Source organism: Wolffia australiana, chromosome 7, assembly GCF_029677425.1.
Source record: "Wolffia australiana isolate 7733 chromosome 7, ASM2967742v1".
NCBI classification, from domain to species: Eukaryota; Viridiplantae; Streptophyta; class Magnoliopsida; order Alismatales; family Araceae; genus Wolffia; species Wolffia australiana.
Genome location: NC_135841.1, coordinates 8,148,938 through 8,169,201, shown reverse-complemented (window position 1 = coordinate 8,169,201; position 20,264 = coordinate 8,148,938). Strand labels below are relative to the sequence as shown.

The window sequence follows — 20,264 nt, the reverse complement described above, 5'->3', positions numbered from 1 at the left end:
AGATTGATTTGAATCTGAAACTCAGGGACAGAGATAAGTTATAATCCAAACACAAATATCCATCCACAAGTTGTGTTTGGTGTCTTTATTCTAAGGACCACTTAAAAAACCATGACATGAATCATCCTAATTATAAATTAGGTATAACACTATTCAACGATTCATACATACAAATTCTCTGAACTCTTTCTCTAAAGAGCACCCAATATCTATTACTATATACACACTAATGGCCATGAAATGAGCCATATTAAATGAGTGGGATCAGATAGAGCTATAATTTCCTAACATTCGGATAACCATTTCACATATCCTTAAAACAAAATTATTTGGAACACATGTTAAAGGCAAGTGACTTTGTAGAAAGATATTTGGATGTCCATCACACGATAATAATAATAACTAACTAAATAGAACAATTAATGGTTTATTTTCATGAAAATGAGACATGGAACTGCATTAGGATTTCATGTCATACAGTATTTATCTAAACCTGCATGATTCATCAGCCATGCCAGCTTATATAGATGGTCCATCAAGTGTAAAATTTTGACTAAACTGGAAGATAAATATTTGGATGTTGAGATAAATGATGTAGGAAAACATGATCATGAAAATATAACATAGATTTTGTGAAGAAATCAGTCCTACATGCCCTATATTAGATAATACCCATTGCACTTATGTGTGAAACTTTTGACTTTTATGAGTTCTTCAAGGTCAACGTATTGAAAATAAGTCAATCTCCATCATTTTATACACTTCACAAACCTTAGAGTTATTCATGCACATTACACAACTACATAAAACTATTTGATAGCCATATCTTTTATTAAAATAAATTTATACCTCATCTATTACATATAAATTTTGTGTCATAATGATTTTTTTAAAAAAATTATTGCAGACAAAAAAATAAATACTATGTTAATTTCATAAATTCTATGATCAAAGGAACTTAATTTTGATTTAAGGATATGAGTATGTCTTAAAATTTTTTCATCTGATCATTAATCCAACTTATATGTTAACAATCCTATATCTTTTTTTGAAAATTTTAATGTTGATTATATTATTTGATTTACTCCTTAGTTTGCACATATTTTCAATTATTTAGTTTCAAGAAGAAACAAATATATGAGATAAATATAATTTCAGTTTTGGCAAGATCCTTATCTATTTCGTTTTGGACCGGATCAGATTTTGAGGAAATATAATGTAAAGAAGAAAAAATAAGTATCTTAAATTTGTATCATTCATATTTATCTTGTAAACATTTTTATTCAAAAACTATTACTTCTAAAACTATTTGTTTGATTTCAATCTATAATGATTTATAAAAAAATTCTAACCCACTTTATTTTCATATTATGTTGATTTCTAAGAAAATTTACTGGAATCTCCGTCTATGGTAAACCAGAAAAAGAGAGAATATAAACCACTAAAACCAGTTGTGAAACTGAAGATTTTTTATTATGGGCCATCAATTTTGTGGGAACTTTTCCACTGTCATCTAGGAATCAGTTCATTATGACTGCAGTCAATTATGTATCTAAGTGGGTTGATTTAATCCTTTCATATGTCCGAGCTCTAGATGTATCAAAAAATATAATTTTAATTTGATGTTGAGTTGAATCAATAATTTTTTAGCTTTAATTGATATTGTTTTGTTTATTTTATTCTACGGAAATCATTTCAGATCGTCTATCAAGCTTAACCAACCCAACATTGTGGGTGATATAAATTCCCAACATTCTCTGCAAAGTGTCATTATGGAGTGCTCACATACAGCATCAACTAAATCATACTGGAGTCTATTCCCTGAGGTTATCCAAGATTGCAATGTAAACATTATCTGAAGGTGTGAGTTAATGAGAAAAAAATTACTTTCGGTGCAAGAATTTTGAAAAACGCTTTTTTCTTCTTGAAAAGAGTAGCCTGAACCTGAAATACTTTTTATACATAGGATATACCCAATTGTGCACTTTGAAACTTAATTCTGCTAACTTAATTAGATCATATGTCATTATCTAAGCAACATAAGAATCAATACACCTTTAATAAAACTATTTTGTTCTTGGTGTCAATTCAATACTAATAGGAAAAAATTGTTTGGTTTTATAAGCACAAAACTCATGAATAAATAAATTTAAGTCCAGACTCACCCAAATATGTATACAAGAGTATGATGATGAGTACGTTCCAAATCCAGATATAGCTAAGGTTATTGAAATGGTTGACTCGGTCAAAATAGGTCAAAGAAGATAATGAGTTATGTAAGAATTATGATAATTATCCTATATATTTAGCATTTTTTGGAGATGGTATAAAAATAGTATTATTTGTTTTATTTCAAGGCTTTGGAAATGGCCTGATTAATGATATCCGATCAAAGTTAAGAAATGGACCAAAAACTGATGTCAGAATTAGATTAATGAGCTACAGATACAAATCTGATGAATAGAAGATTTCAACGCTATAATAATTAAACAATTTGGAGATTTAGTGCTGAGATACATGAGGATGAGGATGAGTTAGTTGCATGACTTGTGAGCCACATGAGGATGCGGTGGTCAAATTACAATTTGGGCTGCCAAATCTCAAAATAGTTGCTATTCATAAATATTAATTGGAAGAGGAGTCAAATATGGACCCATTGCCACCAAAATCACAAGATTTTTCTCAGTAACAAATGAGAAAATGTGTCCAAAATTACAACAAAACTATTGCCTTAAAATTCAGGAAAATGGTCAGGATACAATCAAAGACCTATTTTTTCTAATATAATTGCAATTTTAGTTCATTAAAAATAAAAAAACAACAAATAGTATTTATTTCCAACAAAAAATCCCCAAAATTAGGCCTTAATCAAGTTCAAAGCTTGTTAATCACCTAATTTTTTGCTTTTGGAGTTTTCCAGCGTGTTGGCAGTGATTCTTCCTCTTATTTTGATGGATTGAAAAGACTTTGGTCCAGGAGGATCATCCCAAGTCAACATTGCATATCACTCTAATCTTGACCAAAGAAAGACGACTACATGCTCGATAGATCATGGATTTCTGAGGTATCTTTCTGACAAAGAGAAGGAAAAAAACTCAAAGAAACTCATATAAATATGAGAGATCTAAGCTGTCCACTGTTTTAATCCCCTAAGGAAATATTTACATTTCTGGAAGGGTATAAAAGGCTGTTTATCTCATATTAATATGAAATGAACATCTTGGGCTCTAATGGGCCGCATTCTGCAATGTAGGCAATTTGTTCGGTCCATGTAGCTGTGATGGCCAAGTAGAATGAATCCGCATTTGTGGTGCCTCATCAGCTCATACCTTTATTTAGTTTGACTTTTTAGGGCTTAAAATTATTGACATTCAGAAATAAATAATATTGCTTAGGATTTTCATATATTTTAATTTATATGGCATTTTAATGAATCTTTTCTCCATTTATGTCTAATTTTCATCTTCTTTAAACTCATTCTACCTGAAATAAATAATAAGACATAAATAATAAGAATTAAATAAATAATCAATAGTTTGACTGGAAAAGTCAAAGTAGGACAACTTTGATGCTTCCTTATTCATCCACTAATGTCCTGAAATTACTAAACTCATTAAATGTGGTTAATTTCAAATGGTTTGACCTCGATAAAGCTCAAACAGGAAAAAAATACATAATTGACGTAAACATTAGGACTTGTTAGAATGGCGTGGTAATGGTGAAAATATCATAAAATAATGATAATGTGTAAAATACTCATGATGATTAAGCATTAAATATGGTGAAAGATGATATAAATGATTGCACAAGATGCATGTTATCAATTAATAAGTACGAAGTAATTTCATAGTTTTGTTATAGCTTTTTAAGAACCTTCATATAAAAGGATATAATTGACAGCTCCAAGCTGGATGTTATCCACTAACTACAAAAGATCACATGGATTTTTTGCCAAATCAATTGAAGCACTGTTACATATGTGAATATAGAGAGCGTTAAAATAATGTACATTTTTGTGATGCTTGGCACAGCAATCATTCTCTATGATTTGAAAATATTTGTTATAAAAGCAAGGTAAATGTTATTAAATCATGCAAAATGACTCATTGAAACGCTCAATATTTATCTGAATATCATTTACTCTAAATCATAACATTAATTTCCTTCCTATTATAATGTCAGAAAAACTGTAAAAATATTAATAAAATCAATGAAAAAAATTTCACCGGACAAATATTTAATCATTTTGATTTTGAGAGCGCGCATCTATCATTTTACTTCTCAGAAACATGTAAAATATATGACATTAATGAAATAATGAGCATGTTATAATAAAATGGATAATATACTTAATGGGTTTTAGGAAAACCCGACTGATGTATAAAAGGTTCTAAATTCCTTAGTGAGACAGATGCATCCAAGTTTCTCCTTATGAGTCCTCTCTCCGATTTCTCTCCCTCTCAATACAACTGGAACGGTGAGAAGATCCTTGCTGATCTCTAATGTCATTGACGGAAAAGAAGATAAGCAGATCCAAAGTGACAAGGATGATCTATGGGCCTCGCACTTGTATGGCTAGGGACAACTTTTTCTAGGAATCAGAAAATACTGGATTTGAATTCTCATAAGGTGACTCAACCATTGAAGTCTTTCAGTTCTAGTTTTAAAGATTTTATCTGATTCATTTTATTTCAATTTTTGAATATTGTCTCTGACTAACGATTGTTGTTGAACCCTACATGTCCGTCTTCATATGTAAGGATGCCATTTGTTCTCAAAATACATGATGTTAGAGCTAGGTCCCATATTTTCCTTATACTAAGCTCCCGGTGTGCCTTTCCTCGCGCTGCACATAGCAGGATCAACCAGCTATGACACAAAATTGATATAACCATATCGAATTCTATCAAGGTCATGCAATTTTAAAATAAAATAGATCCTGAATTACTTTTAATAATGTATCAAAAATATTAAGAGAGATAGTCTCAGTGAATGCAAAATTTAATGAAAAAAGAAATAATAGGAAGAGACAAAAATAATCTATCCTACAAGTAGATATGGGCTGTTGCTGTCCACACAAGATCATGTGCAAGATGGACGAAAATTATTGATAAACTGAAATATCATGCTATTTTCAATAATATTTTCATCAAAATGATTATTAATGCATCTCATTAAACCTTAAAATTATTGCACTTTAGGATGAATTCTTATTTTTCTTGATATGTTGTGTTTTTACATACTTCTCTGGTTTTAATGTCATGAATAAAATAATTTTATTAGTCATAAAATATTTATTTCCATTTATTTGAATATTTAAAGATTTATTATATTTTTATGATACTCTTATTTTCTTGTATTTTTGTCTTACGACATTAAATTTATAACATAAATAAATTTTAATTTATTAAAATATTTTTAATTAAAATTTTACTTTTCCACTCATAACATTGTATGCCATGCTGCCAATCCTCCACACAAATGGAAGGAGAGAGAAAATTGGAGGTGAAAAATATCGGAAGATTAAATGAATGACACTCAGGCATGTGAAAAATGAATCGCCACTTGACCCATTGGTCTGGTGACAATGAGGTTAGTGTGATATTCTTCCTTGTCCAACTCACATCTTCATCCTTTTTCCTAGGTTACCATTGCCAATAGCTCAGGTTTTCAATATGACACATGCCACCTCCAAATCCAGCGCTTTTCTGTGGTTATCCACCTCCATATACTTTACACCAACAATGGTAAAATTGTCATCACTCACCTACACTCACCTACACTCTATTTTTCATTATCATGTATTTGCTATCATCTCTGTCACAATCAGCAGTCATCCCTTTTATCCACTCATCTCCACTTGTGCCCCTTCTCCCAAGTGTCAACTCTTGCTCCCAAACAGTAGGCTAAGGTAGTTTATTGATAACTAATTATTATTTTCTACCATAAGTTCCATTAAAATTCTTTAAATCATTTTATAAATTATAAATAAATTAGTTTAATTATGATAAGTATTTTCTAACCATTTTATTTTTAATAAGTTTTCAATAGTTTCCTTTTATCAAATTTGATTTAGTTCCTAAAAAATATTAAAATAAAAATTAAAGCTAAAATTCATTTAATGAATTATTCCTTGTTGTGGATTCATCCCTTGTTCACCTTGTGATGATAACTAAATATTGTTTCATAAGCAAGAAGCCTTAAGTGACATATTTAACCCTTACTTCTGGTTTGCCAATTAGATGGAGAGAGACACAAAGAGATACAATAGAGGAAGCGTTAGTAACTCACAAGTTTTTTGTTAAATGCTATTGACAACCCCCAAGACTTGAATTATTACTGCCTTGGGGAGTGTTGGTATGGACTTTCTTATTGCGCTGGCCTTTGTCATAGATCCAGCATAGTATCATATCATGTAGCCATGGGTGAAAGTCATGGGAAAGAAGTAGGGGCCTGGAAGGCCTGTTATAGTACAGACATAGTAGGGTCATGGGGTTACGCAACAAGACTATCAAAAATTTGAGGAATTTTGGATTTGAGAGAGGGTTGTATGGAACTGAGACCATAATGCATCATTTTCCCCAAAATTTGGGGCAAAAGTATGGTCTGTTCTAGTTCAAATAAATATTTCTCCAGAATTGGAATTCTCTACCCTCATCCCTAAGATATTAATTTATTTAGGATGCATATTATTAACTATTCTTTCATACTTATACCTTCTACACAAATTAAAAATATGATTCATCCTCCCTCAGGTTTTCTCCAAGATATTAGAAGCTAACAGTTGCCCACACATAAAGTAGGTTGACTGTTTTGCTGAATCAGGCTTGTCCATGGATTGGGTGAACCAGGTAGATAGCTCCTTAAGCATGGACAAGGCCGTTCACTCAATTGACAAGGGTCGAATCTGATGTCACCTACTAGCAAAAGCTTCAATTGCAGTTTTATTTTGATTGTATTGAGATGATAAATTCTTGTCAAAGAATTGTCTAGAGCACCATGAAAAGGATTTTGAAGGAAAGCAAAATGGCATACTCATGAAAAGGGGAGAAGATGATTAAGATAATTCTATATCATGTGACCTGGCAGTTGCTTCATGCAAAATTTTAACACTGCTTCATTCAAAGTCAACAGTTGGGCAATGCCAGATCCTGAACCATTACCACAATTTTATGTGGAACTGGGCCCAGATTGGAGTCTGGTCATTGACCTCACTGGCAATCACTCTTTTGGCGTGGACTTTGAGGGTGTTTAGTGACACAGACCCAGACTTCATGTAGAGGTCTTCTCATCTGGCGGATGTCAGACCTTAAATGTCGTCTATGAGTGGCCTTACAGAGTTCTTGAATGAGATTTGTGGAGAGAAAGAGATCTGAAAATTCAACACTGGAATAGTGTTTATTTTGAGAGGGTTATGAAGGAGAGAAGGAAATTACAGACCTGGCATTAAATATTTGTCCTTTGAATGAACCGCAATAGAAAGATCTAGAGATAAAACAAGGTCAAGGGTTGAAACTTGGTAATTGATGATGACTTATTAGAGTGAGAAAGTCTTGTAGATGGGAAATTTCGATCTTTGCACTTGATTATTGTCATTCGGGTGTTCTTCTAAGAATTGTACTTGTAGAGTTTTAGAGAGAGTATGAGGAGACAGAAAAGTAAAGTAATGGAATTATCTTTCTATCCTTGAAGAAATGAAAAGGAATGTAAAAAAGCTTAAGCCTCGATTTGGGATTTGTCTTAGCCGATTTATGAGATGAAGAGAGTTCAAAAGGAAAGTTCAGTGCCAAGGGTTGGCCACTCTTAAATTTTCAAGAAAGATATGAAAGTCAACACTGAGACTTCGTAACTAGCGCTAGAGTATTCTGTAGCAAGAAAGTTTGAGTAAATGATGAAAGAGTCAATGCAGGGAGTTTAGTTTTGTGTCCTAAGAGTCGTTGAAAGAAGACATGGGGAGAGAAGTATAGTCTACATTTGGGGCTTGACTATCATTCTAAAGAGAGAACATCAAGAGAGAGGAAATGAAAAGTCAGGCCCTGAACTGATTCCTCTCAGAAAGCTCCAGAGAAAAAGAGTAATAAGCAGATGGCGCTGAGCAGTTCGATACCGGAAATACCTTTGATATTCCCAACTTAATGGAAATAGGAGATTTGAAGTGGACGACCAAAGTTTAGCACACGATAACTTTGAAGTAAACAATCACTCAGAGCAAATTAACCATTATCATGAACCAAAATTATCTCAAAGCTAAGGTGACACAAGGTACTTTAAAGATGGAGCTAATAGCTTGAATGCTCTGAGGTTGAATGGCCTTGATTGACGTTGATCTGCAACTCCACGAGCGGGTGCGAAAACAGATATTAAAGAACCTTCGAAGGCTATCCGAGAGAGAAAATTTTCAAGAAAGAGAAACAAAAGGTCAACGCCTGGGTCTTGGTAAGTCTCCATAGAATTTCTATAGAGAGTTCCTGGTTGAGGAGTAAAAATAAATGCCTCGTGGACTTGGGAATCCTCATCAGAAAAAAGAGGGAAAATTCCACATTGGGTTTATTTTCTAGTGCGAGAAAATGCCACATAGAAAGAGGGAAGAAAGTCCAAGGACCCCTTTGCCTTGGGTCATTCTCCTCATGGAGTGCCAAAGACAAAGTAAATATAGGGAGAGACTAAACGCCCAATACCAGAAACTGGGTTGTCCTCCTTAATGAGTCATATAGAAAGAACGTATAGAAAAACATAAGAACAGCCACATCCAAGAGAAAAACGTTTCAGGAGAGAAAACAAAATCCCAATGCCATATTGGGTAGTCCGACTTGATAAGTTCAAGAGAGAGTTTTAAAAAGAGATAAGAACAGTCGAATCAGAGAGAAAGAAGTTGCAAGGAGATAAAATAAAAACCCAATCCCAGAAACAAGGTTATCCTCAATGAAATCTACACAGAGAGAGTTGTAGAAAGAGAAAAGAGCTGATGAATGAGTGAGAACAAAGGTTTAGTAGAGAGAATACAAAAACCTTATGCCAGAAACTGGGCAGTACGCCTTAATGAGTTGTAAAGAGAGAAATTTCTTGGAAGATATGAGGACAGAAAAATCAGAGAGAAAGCTGCTGGGAGAGACAAAAATCCAATGCCAGAAACTGGGTAATCTCTCTTAATGACTTCTCAAGAGAGAGATATAGAGAAAGAAAAAGAACGCAAGAATCAGAGATATTAATAGAAATCCAGTCCCAGACCCTGGAAAATATTCCTCCATGAGTTTTAGAGAGAGAGTGTTCTAGAAAAAGATAAGATAAATCAAATCAGAGAGAAGCAAAGTTGAAGGGGAGAGAATCAGGACGCAATACCAGAAACTGGGTAATACTCTGTAATGGCATGTATGAGAGGATGTTTTAGAAGAGTGAACTCAGTGAGACAGGTGTGGGGAGAGGCTGAGTAATCATCCATGATACATTCGAAAGAGAGTTCTAAACCGAGATAACGACAGTACGATCAGAGAGAAAATGAAAACCAGTGACAGAAACTGGATTATCTTTTTTGATGACTTCTAGACAAAGAAGGCTCTAGAAATAGATAAGAAGGTTCGAATCGGATGGAGGTGTTTCTCCTCCATCCTTTGCAACCGATGGAGCACAATGAAGGGATGTCTTCAACACATCACTTAATCATGCACCAACAGGTGCTCTGCAGGAAGTTAGTTTATGGGCAGTTTTTTTTATTTGAACAGTTGTGTTTGTGCTTATAAAGGCCAGGATGTAATGTGTTTTTATTATCTCTCCCAAATCAATTCAAGTGTTGTTTTTGTTCTCTCTATTCCTCCTTCTCTTTGAGTTTTCTTGAGTGAGTGTGTAGAAGTGTTCTTTGAACACATTCTCCACAACAAGGGGGGAGTTTATCCCAACATCGGAGACAAAAAGCTTTAGGGAAGAGAAAACCATCACCCTATTCCAGAAACGGGTCATCCGTCAAAATGAGTTCTAATGAGAGAACTATATAAAATAATAAGAAACAATCGAAATTTTCTTTCTTTCTTTCTTTACTTATAAAATAAAGAAAGTTAAAACCCAATACAAAAATAGAGCATAGGTTTAGGGGCAGAAAAAAACCGGTAAACCTCGTCCATGCTTCCAGAGAGAAAGAATCCTACGAAGAGATTGGAACAGCCAAATCAGAGAGAAAAATAATCCCTTACTGCAGAAACGGGACGTCAACCGCAATGAGTTCTTGAGAGAGAAAGATCTTGACAGAATTCTCTCGCGATCAAATCCAGGAACTTGGTCAAGAAACTGTTCCCGGAGAGCTCTAGAATCCACCCCTGGCACCCGATAATTCTCTGGGAATAGTTCTAGGGAAATAAAATCAAAACTGATGATCAACTGTTCTTAATTTCTCATCATCTTCTGCACCCGCCGGGCAGCAAGAACTTGAAGCGTTCAGCGTTCTGCAACAGAGAAAGCGGCAGATTAACAGCGGAGAAAGACTTGGGCACAGGACCCATCTTCTGAAAAAGCTCCTTGAACGTGTACTCCTCGGGAAGCATATCGAACAAGTCCTCCCCCCGGCAAATCTTCTCCTGAATTCTCTCGGGATCGAGGTGGCTCCTCCTCGTCACTCTGTCTGCATGGCTGTACGCCTTCATCTTGAACACAAAGTCCTCGATTTTCCTGAAGCAGAAGCTACAGTGCCAGCCGGCGTCGGCGAGAAGCGCGTCGCCCTGACGAGAATGGCGGTACCGCGTAGCCCGAGGGTGAAAGACGTGCGCGGAGGCGCGCCAACTCCGCATGTCGACGTAGAATTCGAAGGAGTAGAGGTACTGTCGAAGCTGCAAGTGCAAGACTTGGGGAAACCCGTCGCACCAGCGGAGAAGGCGGAGAGTTTGCGGGCTGGGAATCTCGTCGGCGTCGGACATGACGATAATATCGCCCGCGGCGGCGCCGGCGCGGCGGAGGAGGCCGTTGAGGGCGGCCCGGTGGCGGGCCTCGGCGGCGAAGGGGTCGGCGGGGTCGCCCTTGGCGGGGAGAACGTCGGCGAGGAGTTTGGGTTCGGCGAAGGAGAAGCGCGCGCGGTTGGCGAGGAAAAGAAGCGGCTTTGGGCGGCCGGTGAAGGTGGAATTGGACTCGAGGAGGAGGAAGGAGTGGACCGAGGGGAGGAGCTCGCGGTAGCGGAGTTCGAGGAGGTCGAGCTCGTTGCTGAAGAGGACGGCGTCGAAGACGCGGCGAGGGGTGGCGCGGGGAGTCCAGCCGTGGAGCCGGCAGAGGGAGGGGAGAGAGAGGTTGGGGTGGTTGAAGTGGGGGAGAAGAGAGAAGGGCGGTGGAGGGGTGTCCCAGAGAGGGCGCAGAAGGTAGGTTACTTGGCGGAATTGGAACAAGAGGAGGAGGAGAGAGAGGAGGAAGAGGAGGGAGAGGAGGGTGGACGTGGGTCGCGCCATGGGACCGGAATTCCGATCTCTTTTCTCTCTCTCTCTCTCTCGCACTCGCTCTGTCCAAGTTTCTTTTTTTTTTTTTTTTCGATAGAGAGATATCGTGAGAGATGGGGAGAGACGGAGAGGAAGTCGGATCTGGGAAAGGACGGTGCTCGATGGATCCCTTCTCTCTCTGGCGCTCTGTCTGTCTCTTTGTCGGTCCGTCTCTTGTCTGTCTGTCTGTTTGTCTCTCTCTCTCTCTCTATCCTTGTCTCTCTCTATTGCTCTCTCCCTGTCTCTCTTTCTCTCTCTATTTCTCTCGCTATCTCTCTCTCTGTCTATCTCTGTCTCTCTCTTTCTCACTCTATTTCTCTCGCCTTGTCTTTCTTTCTCTCTCTATTTCTCTCGCTATCTCTCTCTTATGTCTATCTCTGTCTCTCTATCTCTCTCTCTGCCTCTCTCTGTCTCTCTATTTCTCTCGCTATCTCTCTCTCTGCCTCTCTCTGTCTCTCTATTTCTCTCGCTATCTCTCTCTCTGCCTCTCTCTCTCTCTCTCTCTCTCTCTCTCTCTCTCTCTCTCTCTCTCTCTCTCTCTCTCTCTCTCTCTCTCTCTCTGCCTCTCTCTGTCTCTCTATTTCTCTCGCTATCTCTCTCTCTGCCTCTCTCTGTCTCTCTATTTCTCTCGCTATCTCTCTCTCTGCCTCTCTCTGTCTCTCTATTTCTCTCGCTATCTCTCTCTCTGCCTCTCTCTGTCTCTCTATTTCTCTCGCTATCTCTATCTTTCTCTAACTCTCTCACTATCTCTCTCTCTCTGCCTCTCTCTGTTCTCTATTTCTCTCGCTATCTCTCTCTGCCTCTCTCTGTCTCTCTATTTCTCTCGCTATCTCTCTCTCTGCCTCTCTCTGTCTCTCTATTTCTCTCGCTATCTCTCTCTCTGCCTCTCTATTTCTCTCACTATCTCTCTATCTCTGTCTCTCTATTTCTCTAACTGTCTTACTATCTCTCTCTCTCTCTCTGCCTCTCTCTGTCTCTCTATTTCTCTCTCTATCTCCCACTATCTCTCTATCTCTACCTCTATCTTTCTCTAACTCTCGCACCATCTGTCTATCTCTATCTCTATCTTTCTCTAACTCTCTCACTATCTCTCTCTCTCTGCCTCTCTCTGCCTCTCTATTTCTCTCTCTATCTCCCACTATCTCTCTACCTCTACCTCTATCTTTCTCTAACTCTCGCACCATCTCTCTATCTCTCTCTCTATCTTTCTCTAACTCTCTCACTATCTCTCTCTCTGCCTCTCTCTGTCTCTCTATTTCTCTCTCTATCTCCCACTATCTCTCTATCTCTACCTCTATCTTTCTCTAACTCTCTCACCATCTCTCTATCTCACTCTCTATCTTTCTCTAACTCTCTCAATATCTCTCTCTCTGCCTCTCTCTGTATCTTTATTTCTCTCTCTAACTCCCAGTATCTCTCTATCTCTACCTCTATCTTTCTCTAACTCTCTCACCATCTCTCTATCTCTCTCTCTATCTTTCTCTAACTCTCTCTCTTGTCTCTATTTCTCTATCTCTCATTATCTCTCTTTCTCACTCTGTCTCTTTCTATCTCAGTCTCTGTCTCTCTTTCTCACTCTCTATCTTTCTCTCTCTCTCTCTGTCTCTTTCTGTCTCTCAGTCTTTGTCTCTCTTTCTCACTCTCTATCTTTCTATAACTCTCTCTCTGTCTCTTTCTATCTTTTAGTGTATGTCTCTCTTTCTCTCAACCCAAGTTTCTTTCTTTAAAGAGAGATGAAAAGAGAGAGAGAGAGATGGAGAGGGTGTACCCACCTTTCTTTCTCTCTCCTTTCATGTTTCTTTTTTTAGAGCGAGTGCGAGATAGGACAAAATCAAGAATACTCCCTGGTGAAGTACGTCGTCCTTCAGGCCGCAGTAATAGTACAGGAATGACAGGAGTTATATATCGGAAAGAGAAACCCTTGGAAGTTGAAACAAGAAAGGAACTCGAGACCTTACAGTTAAAGAGTCGCTGATGCACTGGGCCTACATGGCACGCAGCTACTGAGACCTTTGATCAATTGTGACCTCTGATCGGAGTTGGACACTGATCAGGACCAACTTTGATCAGAAATCAATTCTGATAAGAGGCAAACTCAGGTTAGTGTTGGACTGTGATCAAGGTCACATCTTGATTTGAGTCGACCGGTAGTAAGAGTCTCTCTGCTAAGAAGCCAACTCTGACGGGTTGAAGTTCTGTCCAGACTCAACTCTGATCTGAATTTGACTCTGATCAAAGTTTCCTTTTTTTCAAAGCTTTCTTCTTCAAGTTTTATAATCTAGAGGATGTAAGTGTTATTGGGCATAGGGTTGGGAATAATAGACCTACTTTGCTGAACTCTATGAAAAGAGTTATTGGGAACTTTAACTTAAAAAAAAAACAGTATTTTTTTCTGTTTTTTGTACACTATGCATCTGACACCTGGCAGTCAGGTTTCAATAATCTCGTATTTGAGCTGCTAGGTGTTCGATTTGAAAACTACTGATAACATGATAAATGTGCTGATAATTCCATGGTTTTATATGAACTTGAGAATTTAAATATTGAATTTATCATGTTATTAACTAGATTAATTGAATTTTTTCTGAATATCATAGAAACATTAATTCATGCACATTTCGGGCATTTTTAACTAACCCTTCTTGACTTCTATATCAAGAAGTTTTTATTGGTGATGAATATTTTCAAGTCACATGTATGGATAAATTCACAGGAATAAAATTAGATACTGATTAATTGACTAGAGCAGCCCATGTGATTTTTAAAGCTATTTATTTCGGTAATTTGAACCAAACTAGAGCTATTTTGGTTATGGATTTCGAACCAACAATTAGAGATGTATGGGCCACATCCAGGACCCTCCAGAATTCCCTCTAACTTTCCTTTGAATTCAGAGAATGAAATTCAATTAAGGATTTATAGAAATTCAAATTCAACTAATGGAAAAAGAGGAAGGGATGGTAATGAGAGAAAATAGGAAAATACAATAGAAGGGCATTTTATATCATGCCCTTATGTACACAAATATTATCTTTCTCTCTCTCTCTATCTCTATGATTCTGGACTATAATATAAAGCTCTAGCATCTGATATAAAATTCTTTAATTATCTCATTTTCAAGTTTTCAGATTTGTAGTCCTTGGATTCATTGTTGCAAAATTCTATTTGATATACATCTATCTAACAGTATCTGGTTCAGCTGCAAACTTCTTAACTTCTAAAGCAGAAATTATCTATCTTCCGTCTCTCTATTGACCAATCTATACCCCTCCGATTGGTGATCTATAAATAATTTACTAGTTTCCAAATCTATCATGACTAATCTTGATATCTCCATCACATACAGGTTTGAATATCTGAACTTGATATTTCAGTGAATTTCAATAACTGAATTTCAACATTAGTACATCTTAATTATTAATAGTTCTAGAAAAGTCAGCAAATATTGATCCTACTTCATCTGATTTATTTAAACTTTATAGAAAAATTTTATAATTTTTTCTATAAATTTAAAATTGAAAATACTAATTCATTTAGTACGCAATTTTCGGGTGTCGGGTGATCGTTGACGGCTATGGACGTGAATTGAGTGGTATGGATGAAAGCGATGCTGCCTCTGCTTCCTTCAAATGATGATTTTATCATCACCCCTGGTGAGGAAGATGTATTCCTTCAAATGAGTGGCTGAGTTGGAGGTGGTCTGTGTGATGGGTAAAATCTAACCTATTCGTGACTATAAGCTAGGAAAAATGATGAACAAATGAATGGGAAAAAAGGCGAAGATCACAATAACCTCATCATCACGCACCCAATGGTCCAACTGGTGTTTTTTCTTCAATTCTTTACTTGAACGTCACTCCTTCAGTATTTTGCTCATGTATTGCAGAAATGGATCCAAATGATATTTTGAATAAGCAAATCACTGTCATAACCATAATTAGGAAAAAAATGGTGGATGGGGGTTTTATGGTTTTATTTATAGATCCAAAAGGGTTGACTAGTACATGAGGGAAAGATAGAACTAACCTCCAATTATGGAGCCCAAAACTACTTATGGATCATTATACATCATTGTTTACATTCGGAGTAATCTGAGCAATCCGACTACCTCTCTCCTCTGATTTTCTCTGTCTTCCAATTTGTGCGGCAGATTTCAAGTCCGACACATACTTCAGAAAGTGGAAAAGTAAAAAAATTATTTAAAGATTTAATTAAATCAAAAGCTATATTTTAAAACTTATAAATTATTTTCTTCATGAATTTAATGTCAGAAATTTTCATAAATATATCAGAAAATCTAGAAATAAATTATAAAATAATTAAAATAAATTTGAATAAATATTTTAAAATTTTCAGAATCATTTTATTGATGAAATGAATGTCACAAAATTATGTAAAATATCATAATTCTAAGAAAAGGCAGAAAATTATTCTAAAAGTGCAATAAATCATTTTAAGATTTAATAACATGCATTTTATCATTTCAATATAAATAAGCACATAAGATATATGAAATTTAGTGCTTTCAATTTCTCACCAAACAGGCAAGTATTTGTGAAAAATCCAAATATGAAAGCACACACATTTCTTTTACATTTGCATTTGTCTATGAACATCGTTTGTTTGTCAACAAACACCAAACATCATATCCCTTTGTTATTCCACCACACACCACAACTAGTTGTAGTATGTTCTCCAATACTAGCACCAGCCCAGTTAGTGTGAAGATCCACCTCACCTACAGCACAATGTTGGCCTCTCCCACAATTGAGAACACGTGTAGAGACACTGATTTTTGCCAAGGGGTAACAAGATGTCTCCAAGTGCAGGTTCCACAAGGAGTATGCCTTGGTGGTACCCCACCACATTGCAGAACATCACTAGGGCAAACAGTATCCACAGTGTTGACGAAGGATTTTATTCACACTATCATGCCATTCAAAACCAGCTTGTCTCCCTCTATCTCTCTATCTTTCTCTTTATGTCGCTACCTATGCTTCTCTCTCTCTATGTCTCTCTATGAATCTCTCTATTGCTCTTGCTTGTGCTCTCTTTGGCTCTCTCATTCTCTCTCTCACTCACAGTCTCTCTCAGATTCCCTTTCTCATTCTTGCTCACATGCTTCCTCTCTATCTATCACTCTCATTGTCACTCACACTCTATATCTCTCTTGATTTGTCTCTTGAGCTCTCTTTCTCTCACTCTTTCAGTCTTTCACTCTTTCTCAAACATACACGCATATGCACTTTCCCTCCTCTTTATCTCTATCTCGTTCTTCCTAGCTCTCTCTCTCTCTCACTTCCTCACTATTGATCACTCTCTATCACATAGACACACATTATCTCCTTCTCATTATCTCTCTCGTTATCTCTTCCACTCTCTCTATTGGTCTTTCTCATGCTCTCACTCTGTCTCTCATACCATGCACATTATTGGGTTACCTATATGAAATATGTATTTTGATGCATTAAAGTAGTTATTTATGTGTGTTATCAAGCTTAAAATAATTAAATATACTTTTAGAATGAAGTTATTATTTTTTTGATGTTAATGGTATTTTTATGGATTTTTCCGATATTATAATCTCATAGAAACTTATTTTCTCAGTCAGAATATTAGTTTATGAAAATTTTGACATTATATTTATGGATATGTTATTTTTCGGAGTCAGAATAAATATTTATTATACTTTTATGACCTACAACTTCAAAACTTGATATCTGACGTTACAAATGGTTAATTGAGTTGAAATTTTGAGGGTATCTTCATCTTCACCCCCACTTTCCATCCATGTCATCTGATCTATAAATAGAGGTCATGGATCCTTGTCCAATACATCATTAAACTTGCTTTCTACATTTGTGGGCTGATTAAAAGCTAGTGAGTTTCAGAGATCTATCAAGCTTGTTCTTGGTGTCCTGGTGTGTGAGAAGAGGCATTAAAGAAGATGGTCATCCTACTTACACTCACAATGATATACAATGAGTTTCATCACCTTACATTAGTTCTTCTCAGCACCATCATTAGGCTACAACCATTTCACCATCACGTTCCGCCACTGTACTACATCTTTACAGCCTCTCATCCCATCATAGCACTTTTACATCATTGTATCATTGTCATCTCACTCATCATCCTCTTTTCATGACTCACTCTTTTCATCTCGTTGCTCCTGTGTATTTTATCATCCTCGTTACTCCATTATCATTCTCACTTGTTCTTCTAAATTTGTGATAATCAATATATAATATCCATTATCTACGATAATCATCATAAGTTTATTACTAATTATCACCATCTCGTGCTACATTTTCTCATCAATGAACCTTGTATTTTATAGGTATCTAATGATGTATCTCTAATTACCATTTAAAGAATAATAGATCCTTAGTTATGGTTCCCTTTGGAGACAATCTGTTATATTCTATGTTATGGATGGATATTAATGAGGTTGAGGACAAATCCCATGAATAGACAGCTGAACTGATGAGCATTCAGTCATGTCCCATCTGTCCAATTCTCTCACCCATCCAACAACTCTAGTCACCTTAACGTGTTCAGTGGATGAAGTATTAGTTTTGAATAAGCTTGATGATGCATCCAGTTTGCCCATGAACATGTGCACTCAAATACAGCATTCATTATGTACACATCTGTCATTTGTCCAAATTGATAATGGATGAATCGACAAAGTCATTTCTGTCATCTGTCATCTATTTGAGCTGTCAGATGACTGATACTGAAAATGATAAAAAATGATGGATGGTATACAGAAAAGTGGTAAATAACACAAAAATTTCAAGTTCGAGTTATAGTGTTCTAAATATATATTCTATATTATCTTTAATACACAAAAATAAAACTTACGTGATATACAATCAATACATCTTAAAGCAATCATGATTTTCACTATGATAATGTATGATAGTGGCAATGTAATTTTGCACCATCCGACATTTTATGAAAATTCCATGGTTTCGTACAACTATCCACGAGTATTGTTGTTTTGTTTAGCTTGTATCTTCTGAACAAGTATATATTGCCTTACCACACAAGCAAAAGTTTTTTTCTGAAAGATATAATACGAGCAAAAGCTAATTTTAAAACTGAAAAATGTTGTAAGTTTGATTTATTAAAAATAATATATTATTTGTGAACAAGGATATTTTGGTTTAAAATATTACTCCTGAAACTTCATATGTTTTCTATGGATTTTTCACAAGATTTGATGTCTACCTAGTTTCACAAAAAACAGAATTTAATTTGGATAAAAGTTTTGATTATACTGTTTAATCATTGAAATTCTAATGGATAGAAATAAAGTGAATGTCATTCAACTTATCAAAATTCATTTTGATTATAAAATTGCAGCTTTTAATGATTTTCTAAGAAAAAATCTTAACTCTATGTACACACATAACAAAGAGGTAAACTGTCCTTTTGGGCACCTTATTGGATAAAATTTCTTATGAATGGAGGAGTGAATAATTTAGGAATATTGGATTTGAAAATGAAATGACCAAAATAACCATATTATAGAAATGATGAAGATATTATGGATTAGCTGGAGGTGTGTGTGATTGGCAGTAGTAACTGGGGAGGAATGGGGAAAGGGGGAGGAGTTGACCAGGAAAATATATTTTTTATTTACTAATTAATATATGGTTCCGACCAGTCGGTCCACCATAAAACAGTGGACTGATGGTCCGGGTTCGGTCTGATCAAACCCGACTCACACCTAAAGTGCACTAGATGGTTTTTTTAGTCTGGGCGACAAAAAACTGTCCCCTCCAGGACTTTAGAAGTTGGATAAGAATGAAATTAGCAAGCCAGGCAAAGGGTGGGGTGGTTTCATTCTGGATATAAAAACCATTATGTCCTCGTGCGTTGGAATGACCCAGGATGAACGTACTCAAATTTTGTTTCATGATTTTTTTATGGAAATTTGAAGGTTCTATGAATTTGGACATCTATGTTTTCCATTCTGGATGTCATATGAAAAGGGGTGTCAGGGGTGCTCCCACCTTCCAACGGGACAGTTTAAAACGGGGTGGTTTCAGACGGGATAAATTTGGATGGGAGGGTTTTGGGATGGGACGGTTTGCGATGAACCCAAGAAATAGGAAGTAGGACAAAACAAAAGCTCCTTCCCTAACCATCCAGCATCCCCATCTGCGCACTATACTCACAAGTCAAAACCATCCTCTCTCTCTCTCTCTCCCCCTCCCTCTCTCATTTGTACTTATTTAGTCCATTCCATCATCCATTCCATTTCTCCATTACGAACTAATGATGACAGAATGGTGATGATGACAAATGTGGACGGATGAACGGTCGTTCAATACCATCCTGTCTATCCAAACTCGCCATCAGTTAGGGTTTGGCAGCTGCCATCCGTCACGTCACACGTCACGGTACGATATCGTGATGGATAATGTGTTGGTGATGGTGACGGAATAAGGGGCCAGTGATGGTGACGGATGACGACCTGGGGGCATTAGATGGGGGTCATGACAGGACGGCCGTCACGGATGATGGCTGTCTCGGATTTTTAAGAGTCTTTAAAAATCATCAAAAAGGCTTAAAAACCGTTAGATTTAAACTTTCTGACAACTAAGAATTTGTTACATGGCGTCACTAACTCAATTTCTTGGCATTTTGCAGAAAAGTCCCTCTGCTAATTTGCACGCGCAAAAGGATGCTATTTAAAAATAATTGGAGATATACCCCTCTGATTCTCTCTCTCCACAAGGGTTATTCTTTTTTCAGGTCACACATGATGCTCTTGTGACGGAGTTACTCTTTTTTCAGTCTTAC

The 20,264-nt window shown here is 36.5% G+C and overlaps 1 protein-coding gene across 1 annotated transcript; it reads right to left on the bottom strand.

Moving 5' to 3' along the window:
- Nucleotides 1-10,060: 10,060 nt before the first annotated feature.
- On the bottom strand, nucleotides 10,061-11,593 carry LOC144705545 (uncharacterized). The gene has a single exon (XM_078578285.1). The coding sequence runs from the start codon at nucleotides 11,418-11,420 to the stop codon at nucleotides 10,386-10,388; it is 1,035 nt and encodes a 344-aa protein (XP_078434411.1). The 5' UTR covers nucleotides 11,421-11,593; the 3' UTR covers nucleotides 10,061-10,385.
- Nucleotides 11,594-20,264: the final 8,671 nt, after the last annotated feature.